General features: G+C 50.6%; 1 protein-coding gene across 1 annotated transcript in view; it reads right to left on the bottom strand.

The window, feature by feature from the left end:
• Positions 1-1,168: 1,168 nt before the first annotated feature.
• Positions 1,169-11,244, bottom strand: part of LOC130265428 (histone-lysine N-methyltransferase EHMT2-like) — a 432,673-nt gene continuing 422,597 nt past the window's right edge. The window contains 6 exon segments of the mRNA XM_056514531.1: positions 1,169-1,272; positions 1,709-1,898; positions 2,876-2,954; positions 4,996-5,082; positions 6,036-6,151; positions 7,500-7,577. Coding sequence (XP_056370506.1) covers positions 1,169-1,272; positions 1,709-1,898; positions 2,876-2,954; positions 4,996-5,082; positions 6,036-6,151; positions 7,500-7,577 — 654 coding nt within the window.

The raw sequence follows: 11,244 nt of genomic DNA, 5'->3' as shown, positions 1-11,244 counted from the left end.
CCTAGGGATTGTTCTAAAAATAAAACTTTTTAACATTTGGGGAGACCTCTTCCTCTGTTATTTATGCTGTCACTGATGTTTTTTTCAAAGAGGTCGAGCTAACCAAAATGTAGCATTCCTATCAAAATGAACAATAGAAGGAATTGTAGAAGTACTACCAGTCAGAAAACCAAGATCAGTGTGAAAGCAGCCCCACAGTCACTCAATTCCCCTGAAGCATTTTGTCTCCAATGACTGGTGACAAATCAGGGGATAAAGGGACATCTAGGAAGCCAACTGTTCTGATCAGTTTGGCCGGACTAACACACACACATCCACTGGGTCATTTGCTGTGTTGCAGCTTTCTGCTGATAGGGAAACAATCCAAGCTTTTGCCTTTGCTGCACAGGGAAGCACAGGCAAAGCCCACCCACTCCCAGCAGCCCTCAAAGGCAAAAGGAGTGCCCCAAGTGCTCCCTGGCTGCCTTGAAGCTCAACAACAGCTTCTGTAGGGAGCCGAATTTGTCTGTCTGACACCAAAGAGAGCAGGAACATGTGGCACAGCTCATGCTGAGGCAAACACACAACACACTGCTGCATCACACAAGAAATGCACAGGATGTACTCAGCAGCTCCAGGCACTGCTCCTCTCTCTCCTGGCACAGCTGCTCTGCCTCCTGGCCTGAGCTGGGCAAACTACTGGTGCTCAGGTGTTCAGGCTGCGGAGAGGAGGCTTCTTTGGAGGATGCTGCTGCAGGGGCAGCTTTGATGGCATGGCCTGCATCCATCTGGGACAAAGAAATTTGTTTGTGTCAGCAAGGTGGCTGGCAGAGATGTCCCATACAGCGCAGTTCAAAGGCGAGCCCTTAGGAACAACATTTGTGTTAGGCTAAAAGCGGAGCCAAACCCCACTAAGTGGGAGTCAAACCCCACTAAGCAGCCAGAGACTCCAGCTTGTCACAGCCTGCCGTGTTAGAGACTGTGAAAGCGAAAGAACAACTTTAAGTTTCAACCTGTTCTGAGGATTGCATCCACCATGGACAGAGACAACTTGTTCATAATCTGTGTGAGTCACCATGTTCCCCTAAACAAAGCCCTCAAAACAAAAGTGAGCAGTAATAAGCCAGCAGGAATACATTCAGAGGATTGCTGGCCACTGGCCAAAGCACTAGCCCTGCTGGCCAGGGCATCAGTTGAGGTTCAGCGGCCCAGCAAGTGTCCTCCTGATCAGTTCTGATGGAGACCACAGAGCCTGGCAGCCAGAGGCATTGCCCCCATCCACCTGCTGCTCTGCTGCGGAAAGGTGAGAAAAAGAGAGACCACTTGTTACATGACTGCACTGCCTACTCTTCCTTCACTCACCTGTTTCTCTAGAGCCAGCCTCAACTGCAGCTGCATCTCTTGCATCCTTTCTATTTCTTCTTTCAGCCTATCCTCCATGGCCTTCATTTTGCTCTGAGCTTTCTGCAGCTTGTCCTTGATATTCTGTCAAGCAAAATCTTACTGGCACCTGCCATTGTGCTCAGCTTTCTCCTTTTCCAGTCTCAAAAGCATGTCCATTCAGCCACTTCCTGCTGCTTCTCTACCCAGCTCTAACCCTTCCATCCTAACTCTTCTTCCTGGTGCTCACTGCTGGAGCCTGCCAGGCTCTGTCTGGCATAAACACTCCCAAATCCTCACCAAATCCCCCATAAACACCCCAGAAACCCCCTGAACACCCCATAAACACCCCCAAATCCTGACCCCAGCTCCTCCCCAGGCCGGATGTGGCGGCTGCTGAAGAAGGCGATGCGGGGGAAGCGCAGGTCCTGGTGTAGCATGAACACCCGCACAGGGATGATGTTGGGGTCGCACAGGTGGTTGATGAAGCGGCTGACGTTGCCATAGTAACGGGCGTCGATGCAGTAAACCTCGCTGTCCTGTCGCGACAGAGCCTCGATAGGGGCGGGGCCAGCCCGGCCCGGCATCCCACAGTGGGGTGGGGGGTGAATGAGGTAGACCTGGTGTCTCATTTTTGGGGTGGTTTCCTAAAGTTTTGGGGTCTCTGTCCTGTACATCTGGGGGTCCTCAGCACCTTTAGGGAACCCCCCCCAAAATACCTGGGGAGCCCCAAACCCCTGGGACCCCCCTCCAAACCACTGGGACTCCCCAAAATCCTTGGGACCACTGTTTTGGGTGAATGGGTAGATCTGGTGTCTCATTTTTGGGGTTGTTTCTAAAGTTTTGGGGTCTCTGTCCTGCACACCTGGGGGTCCTCAGCACCTTTAGGGACCCCCAAACTCCCTGGAACCCCCCTGAACTCTCTGGGACCCCCCCTGAACTCCCTGGGATCCCCCAAATCTCTGGGACACCCCCCATAAAGGGACTGGAGCCCCATTGGGTGAATGGGGTAGACCTGGTGTCCCAAATTTTTGGGGTTATTTCCTAAATTTTTGGGGTCCCTCCACTACACACCTGGGGGTCCTCAGCACCTTTAGGGACCCCCCAAAATCCCTGGAACCCCCCTCAACTCCCTGGAACCCTCCTGAACTCCCTGGGACCCCCCAAATCTCTGGGACCCCCCCCACAAAGGGACTGAAGCCCCATTGGGTGAATGGGGGTAGACCTGGTGTCCCAAAGTTTTGGGGTCACTCCCCTGCACATCTGGGGGTCCTCAGGGTGCCCCCCAAAACCTTGAAGCCTCCCCAAAAATCCTGGACCCCCCCGAAGCTCTGGGTGCCCCCCAAATTCCTGACTCCCCTACTGGGGGGGGATTGGAGCCCCATTGGGTGAATGGGGTAGACCTGGTGTCCCAAATTTTTTGGGTTGTTCCCAAATTTTTGGAGTGCCCTCCCTTTGATCCCCAAAATCCCCTGAGCCCCCCTGGGGTCCCCCCAAACCCCCCAGACCCCCCAACCTTTTTGCCCAGGTCGAACAGGTAGGAGTCATCCTCCCTGACATCGGCCTCGGCATCCGAGATTAGCTCCCCCACATACCTGGGGGGAAAATCCCAAATTGGGAACCCCAAAAATGCACCTAGGGCACCCCAACAATCACCTGGGCACCCCAAAATCCACCTGGGAACCCAAAAATCACCTGGGGCACCTCAAAATCCACCTGGGACCCCCCAAAATCCACCTGGGATCCCCCAAAATCCACCCTGGGCACCCCAAAATCCACCCGGGGCACCCCAAAATCCACCGGGAAACCCCAAAAATCACCTGAGAAACCCCAAAAACCACCTGGGCCACCCCAAAATCCACCTGGGACCCCCCAAAATCCACCCAGGGCTCCTCCTTTTTGGGGTCCCCCCCTCCCATTTCTGGGGTTTTTTCCCCTCATTTTTGGTTTTTTTTTCTCCTCCTTTTTGGGGTGATTTCCCCCCATTTTTTTATATTTTCCCCTAATTTTTTGGGAGATTCCCTCCCCATTTTTGGGGTTTTTTTTTTCCCTCCCCATTTTTGGTTTTTTTTTTTCCCCTCCCCATTTTTGGGATATTTTCACCCCATTTTTGGGGGTCCCCTTCCCATTTTTGGGGTCCCCTGTTGGTTTTTGGGGTCCTCTGTCAGTTTTTTGGGGTTACTCTCCCCATTTTTGGGGTTTTTTTCCCTCCCCTCCCCATTTTTGGGGTCCCCAGCCCGTTTTTGGGGTCCCCTGTCAGTTTTTCGGGGTCCCCTACCCATTTTTGGGGTCACTCACTCACAGATGAAGGTCCCAGGAGGGAAGGCAAAACCCCCTCCCCATTTTTGGGTTTCCCTCCCCATTTTTGGGGTTCCCCTCCCCATTTTTAGGTTTTTTTTCCCTTCCCTCCCCGTTTTTTGGGTTTCCCTCCTCATTTTTGGGGTCCCTGTCAGTTTTTGGTGTCCCCTGTCAGGTTTTGGGGTCCCTCACTCGCAGATGAAGGTCCCGGGGGGGGATGGCAAAACCCCCTCCCCATTTTTGGGGTCCCCTCCCCATTTTGGGGTTCCTCTCCCCATTTTTGGTGTCCCCAGCCCGTTTTTGGGGGTCCCCTCCCCGTTTTTGGGGTCCTCAGCCCATTTTTGGGGTCACTCACTCGCAGATGAAAGTCCCAGGGGGGATGGCAAAACCCCCTCCCCATTTTTGGGGATCCCCTCCCCATTTTTGGGGTTTTTTTCCTCTCCCCTCCCCATTTTTGGGGTCCCCTCCCCATTTTTAGGTTTCCCTCCCCGTTTTTGGGGGTTCCCTCCCCATTTTTGGGGTTCCCTCCCCATTTTTGGGGTCCCCAGCCTGTGTTTGGGGTCCCCAGCCCATTTTTGGGGTCCCCTCCCCATTTCTGGGGTCCCCTCCCCGTATTTGGGGTTTTTTACCTCCCCTCCCCATTTTTGGGGTTTATTTCCCTCCCCAGTACGTTTTTGGGGTTCCCCTCCCCGTTTTTGGGTTTCCTCTCCCCGTTTTTGGGTTTCCCTCCCAATTTTTGGGGTCCCTGTCAGTTTTTGGGGTTCCCCTCCCCTTTTTTGGGGTCCCCTGTCAGGTTTTTGGTTTTTGGGGTTCCCCTGCTCACTCGCAGATGAAGGTCCTGGGGGGGATGGCAAAACCCCCTCCCCATTTTGGTTTGATGTTTTTTCCCTCTCCTGTCAGTTTTTGGGGGTCTCCGGCCCATTTTTGGGGTCCCCTGTCAGTTTTTGGGATCCCCTCCCCATTTTTGGGGCTTTTTCCCCTCCCCTGTCAGTTTTTTGGGGTCCCTGTCAGTTTTTGGGGTCCCCTCCCCATTTTTGGGGTTCCCTCCCCATTTTTGGGTTTTTTTCCCTTCCCTCCCCATTTTTGGGGTTCCTCTCCATTTTTGGGTTCCCCTCCCTGTTTTCGGGGTCCCCTGTCAGTTTTTGGGGTCCCTCACTCGCAGATGAAGGTCCCGGGGAAGATGGCAAAACCCCCTCCCCATTTTTGGTTTCCCCTCCCCATTTTTGGGGTTTTTTTCCCTCCCCAGCCCGTTTTTGGGGTCCCTGTCAGTTTTTGGGGTCCCCAACCCGTTTTTGGGGTCCCCTGTCAGGTTTTTGGTTTTTGGGGTCCCCTGCTCACTCGCAGATGAAGGTCCCGGGGGGGATGGCCTGCAGCGCCCGCACCCCCCAGCCCATCTTGGCCGTGCAGTACAGCTGGAGCCGGACCCTGGAACGGGGCAAAAAACAGATTTTGGGCAAAAAACAGAAAAATGAGAATTTTGGGGAAAATGAGGGGGAAAAATCCCAGGTATTTTGGGGAAAAGGAAAGGAAAAAATGATAATTTTTGGGGAAAAGGAGGGGGAAAAAAAAGTTGATTTTTGGGGAAAAAAAGGGGGGAAAATGTGGATTTTGGGGAAAAGGAGGAGGGAAAAATGGGAATTTTTGGGGAAAAAGGGGAAAAATGGGGATTTTGGGAAAAGGAGGAGAAAAAGTATGAGAATTTCTGAGGAAAAATAGGAAGAAAAAAAAGTGGATTTTTGGAGAAAGGGGAAAAAAACCTGGATTTTGGGGAAAAGGGGGGGAAAAAAAGAGAATTTTGGGGGAAAAGGGGAAAATGAGAATTTTTTGGGGAAAAAGAAGAGGGAGAAACTGGGGGGGAAATGAAGATTTTTGGGGAAAAAAAGGGGGGAAATGAGGATTTTGGGGTTGGAGATTTGGGGTTTTGGGACAATTTTGGGGTTTTTGGGGTTCAGAATTTGGGGTTTTTGGCTCACTTGATGCCGCTCTGCACCACATGGTTCTGTGGCATTTTTGGGGGGTTTTGGGGGGCAATTTTTGGGGCAGTTTTGGGGCTTTTGGGGTTCAGAATTTGGGGTTTTTTGGGGGGATTTTGGGCCTCACTTGATGCCGTTCTGCACCACGTGGGTTCTCTGGGGTTTCTGGGTCAGCTTTTGGATTTTTGGGGTTCAGTTTTTGGGGCTTTTGGGTTCAGATTTTCAGGATTTTGGGATTTTTGGGGTTCAGAATTTGGGGTTTTTGGCTCACTTGATGCCACTCTGCACCATGCGGTTCTGTGGCATTTTTGGGGGTTTTTGGGGCAGTTTTTGGGGCAGTTTCTGGGTCAGTTTTTGGGGTTTTGGGGTTCAGAATTTTGGGTTTTTGGGGATTTTGCGGCTCACTTGATGCCGCTCTGCACCACGCGGTTCTTGCAGCTCCTCCAGCAGGTGCAGGCCTGGTTGCACTCAAAGATCAGGGGGGGCTTGATTTTATTGAACTCCTGCAGCAGCCGCCCGTCCTGGGGGGAAAGGGCACTGAAACACCCTAAACCAGCCTAAAAACAGCCCAAAAGCTGCCTAAAAACAGCCCAAAAACAGCCCCAAAAACACCCAAAAAATTACCCCAAAAACAGCCTAAAACCAGCTCCAAAAACAGCCGAAAAACAGCTGAAAAACTGTCTAAAACCAGCCCCAAAACCAGCTTAAAAACACCTGCAAAAACAGCCCAAAACCAGCCCAAAAACAGCCTAAAAACAGCCTAAAAACACCTCCAAAACCAGCCCCAAAACAGCCCAAAAACAGCCTAAAACCAGCCTAAAAACACCCAAAATCCACACCAAAAATAGCCTAAAAACAGCCTAAAAACAACCCCAAAAACACACACCAAAAATATCCCAAAATAATCCCGAAAATAGCTTAAAACCACTCCAAAAATAACCCAAAATCACCCCAAAACACAGCCCAAATTCATCTCTAAAAATACCCCCAAAATCACCCCAAAACAGATGGGGTGTTCTATTTTTGGGGGTGATTTGTATCAATTTTTGGGGTATTTTTAGCATGTTTTGTGTTTATTTTTGGGGTGTTCTGTGCCTATTTCTGGGATATTTTTGAGGTGTTTTTTGTCTGTTTTGGGGGTGTTTTGTGTCTATTTTTGAGTCCATTTTTGTGCTGTTTTTGTGTCTATTTTTGGGGTGCTCTGTGTCTATTTTTGGGGGTGTTCTGTGTCGATTTCTGGGATGTTTTGTGGGTTTTTTTGGGGCATTTTTTGGATGTTCTGTGTCTCTTTTTGGGGTGTGTTTGGATTTTGGGGCCCCTCCCCTTTCCCAGGTGTTTTTGGGGTGCTCTGTGTGTATTTTTGGGATGTTTTGTGTCTATTTTTGGGGTATTTTTTGTCTATTTTTTTTGGGGTGCTGTGTGTCTGTTTTTGGGGTGTTTTTGGATTTGGGGGTCCCTCCCCTATCCCAGGGTATTTTTTGTGATGTTCTGTGTCTATTTTTGGGGTGTGTTTGGATTTTGAGGTCCCTCTCCTTTCCCAGGAGGTTTTTGGGGTGCTCTGTGTCTGTTTTTGGGGTGTGTTTGGATTTTGGGGTCCCTCCCTTTCCCAGGGTATTTTTGGGGGTGCTGTGTCTATTTTTGGGGTGTGTTTGGATTTTGGGGTCCCTCCCCTTTCCCAGGATATTTTTTGGGGGGCTCTGTGTCTCTTTTTGGGGTCCCTCCCCTTTCCCAGGTATTTTTGGGCTGTTTTTGGATTTGGGGTCCCTCCCTTTCCCAGGGGTTTTTGGGGTGCTCTCTGTTTCTATTTTTGGGCTGTTTTTGGATTTGGGGTCCCCCCCTTTCCCAGGGGTTTTTGGGGACCCCCCTCACTTTGTCGTACCAGCAGCGGATGCTCAGCTGCCCGCACAGGCAGTTGGAGGAGGAGCAATCGTCCAGGCAGGTGCAGTGCTGGGGGCAGAAATCACCCAAAATCACCCAAAATCCACCCAAAATTCAGCCCAGAATTAATACAAAAATCACCCCAAATTTACCCAAAATTATCCCAAATTTCACCCAGAATTTACCCAGGATTAACACAAAAATCACAAAAAATTCACACAAAATTCACACCAAATTAACACAAAAATTATCCCAAAATCTCCCAAAATTCACACAAAAATTATCCCAGATTTACCCAAAATTATCCCAGAATTCACCCAGAATTTACCAAAAATTATCCCAAAATTAACACATAATTATCCCAAAATTCACACAAAATTTACTCAAAATTCATCCAAAATTCATCCCAAAATTCACCCAAAATTAACACAAAAATCACCCCCAATTTACCCAAAATTATCCCAAATTTCACCCAGAATTTTCCCAGGATTAACACAAAAATCACCCAAAGTTTACCCAAAACTTACACAAAGTTAACCCAAAATTTACCCAGGATTAATCAAAAAATTATCCAAAATTCACCCCAAAATCTCCCAAAAATTATCCAAAAATTATTCCAAAACTAATACAAAATTTACCCAAAATTATCACAAAATTATCACAAAATTCACCCAGAATTTACCCAGGGTTAACCCAAAAATCACACAAAATTCATACAAAATTTACCCAAATATTAACACAAAATTCACCCAATATTAACACAAAATTAACACAAAAATCATACAAAATTAACCCAAAATTCACTCAAAAATTACCCCAAAAAATCACACAAAATTTACCCAAAATTCACCCCAAATTTATCCCAGAATTAATACAAAAGTTATCCCAAAATTCACCTAAAATTAACACAAAATTCTCCCAGTCCATCCCAGTCCCTCCCAGTCCCTCCCAGTCCTCCCATACCTGCAGGTGGGTGATGTGGTCTATGTTCATGGTGGAGATCCCAAATCCCCTCCCAGTCCCTCCCAGTCCCCCCCAGTCCCTCCCAGTCCATCCCAGTCCCCTCCCAGTGTCCCCAGATCCTCTCCCAGTCCCTCCCTGTCCCTCCCAGTCTCCCCCAGTCCCCATACCTGCAGGTGGGTGATGTTGTGGTCGATGTTCATGGTGGAGATCCCCAATCCCCTCCCAGTCCCTCCCAGTGCCCCCCAGTGCCCCTCCCAGTCCCTCCCAGTCCTCCCAGTCCCTCCCAGTCCCCCCCAGTCTCCCCCAGTTCCCCGTACCTGCAGGTGGGTGATGTTGTGGTCGATGTTCATGGTGGAGATCCCAAGTCCCCTCCCAGTTCCTTCCCAGTGCCTCCCAGTCCCTCCCAGTCCCATCCCAGTCCCCTCCCAGTCCCTCCCAGTCCCTCCCAATCCCCTCCCAGTCCCTCCCAGTCCATCCCAGTCCCCCCTAGTGTCCCCAGATCCTCTCCCAGTCCCTCCCAGTCCCCCCCAATCCCCTCCCAGTCCCTCCCAGTCCCCCCAGTTCCCCATACCTGCAGGTGGGTGATCTTGTGGTCTATGTTCATGGTGGAGGTCTCGCAGTTCTCGGCCATGTATTTGTAATCCTGCGGACACGGCTCCTCGTCCACGCTGTTCACACACGGGATGGGGGTCAGGGGGGGCACCCCGAAATTCCCACTGAAATCCACCCAGGATAACCCAAAATCCACCCAGGACAACCCAAAATCCACCCAGGACAACCCAAAATCCATCCAGAACCAGAGAAATCCCAGTGAAAATCTGCCCAGGATAACCCAAAATCCAGCTAGAAATGGGAAAATTCCCACTGAAATCCACCCAGGATAGCCCAAAATCCAACCAGGATCAGAGGAATCCCAGTGAAAATCCACCCAGGGTCAGCACCACGGGATAGGAACAGGCTGGGGGGGGAGAGAGAGAGAGAGCCCTCCCCTAATTAGAGAGAGACCCCCACTCAAATTAGAGAGAGACTCCTCCCCAAATTAGAGACCCCTCCCCAAATTCAGGTCCAGGGGGGAGTCGCCCTCCTTGTTCCGTAGCTCGGAGTCGGACCCGTGGAACAGGAACAGGCTGGGGGGGAGAGACCCCCACCCAAATTAGAGACCCCCACCCAAATTAGAGACCCCTCCTCAAATGAGAGACCCCCACTCTAATAAGAGACCTCAACTCAAATTAGAGACCCCAACTCAAATTGAAAGAGAAAGCCCTCTTCTAATTCAGGGATCCACAAAATCCCCCCCAAATCCCATCACGGGATTCCCCAGTTCCATCAGTGGAGCCCCCGGGACAGGAACAGGCTGGGGGGGAGAGACTCCAACTCAAATTAGAGAGAGACCCCTCCTCTAATTGAAAGAAAGACCCCAACTCAAATTGAGAAACCCCTCCCCGAATTCAGGGACCCCCTTCTCAAATTGACAGAGAGAGACTCCTCCTCTAATTGAGAGAGACCCCTTAAGTTCACAGACCCCTCCCCAAATTCGGGGACCCCCAAAGCCCCCAGCCCCGATTCCCTCTCACCTCACACAGTCATGGTAGCTCTCCCTGGCTGCAATGTGCAGGGGGGTGTCCCCGTGGAAGTTGTGTGCCCTGTCACCCCTGAAGCCCCCAGGCCCCTGTGACCCCTGTGACCCCTCTGAAGCCCCCCAGAGCCCCCAGCCCCAATACCTGACACAGTCGTGGTAGCTCTCCCTGGCTGCAATGTGCAGGGGGGTGTCCCCGTGGAAGTTCACGGCGTGCAGGTCGCACTGCACGTTCAGCAGAACCTCGGTGATCTCGGCGCTGCCCGTGAATGACGCCCAGTGCAGGCAGATGTTCTCCTCCTGGGGTTTTGGGGTGAAAAAATGGCATTTTGGGGGGTTTGGGTTTAAAAAATGGGGTTGGGGGAGAAAAACATGGGGGGTTGGGGTAAAAAATGGGGGGGTTGGGGTAAAAAAAATGGGGGTTTGGGGGAAAAAATGGGGTTTGGGAATCAAAGAAAAAAACAGATTTGGGGGTTTAAAATGGGGTTTGGGGGTAAAAATTTGGTTTACAGATTTAAAAAGGGGGTTTGGTGTAAAAATAATGGGGGTTTGGGGTAAAAAATGGGGTTTGGGGTTAAAAAATGGGGTTTGGGAAAAAAAAAAAACATATTTAGGGGTTTAAAAATGGGGTTTGGGGGGTTTGAAATGGGGTTTGGGGTAAAAAATGGGGTTTTGGGGGTAAAAAATGGGGGTTTGGGGGTAAAAAATGGGTGTTTGGGGGTAAAAAAATGTGGGGTTGGCATGAAAATGAGGGGTTTGGGGTTAAGAAAGGGTTTTTGGGGGAGTCAAAATGGGGTTTGGAGAGTAAAAAGAGAGTTTTTGGGGAAAAAAAGAATTTTTGGAGAGGAAAAATTCCTCTTCTAGAACAAAACCCCCTCGTTTGGGGGTCCCTGAGGCCCCCAGTATCCCCCAGTCCTTCCCAGGTGTCCCCAAATGTCCCCCAGGTGCCCCTCAGGTGTCCCCAGATGTCCCAGATGTCTCCAGGTGTGTCCCAGGTGTCCCCAAATGTCCCCCAGTCCCTCCCAGCTGTCCCCCAAGTGTCCCCCAGATATCCCCCAGATGTCCCTCAAGTGTCCCCAGATGTCCTCCAGGTGTCCCCAAATGTCCCCAGGTGTCCCTCAAATGTCCCCAAATGTCCCACAGATGTCCCCAGGTGTGTCCCAGGTGTCCCCAAATGTCCCCCAAATGTCCTCCAGG

The sequence above is a fragment of the Oenanthe melanoleuca genome, chromosome Z, assembly GCF_029582105.1.
Source record: "Oenanthe melanoleuca isolate GR-GAL-2019-014 chromosome Z, OMel1.0, whole genome shotgun sequence".
NCBI lineage: Eukaryota > Metazoa > Chordata > Aves > Passeriformes > Muscicapidae > Oenanthe > Oenanthe melanoleuca.
The sequence above is the reverse complement of the archived record's forward strand: the minus strand, read 5'-3'. Positions and strand labels throughout refer to the sequence as shown.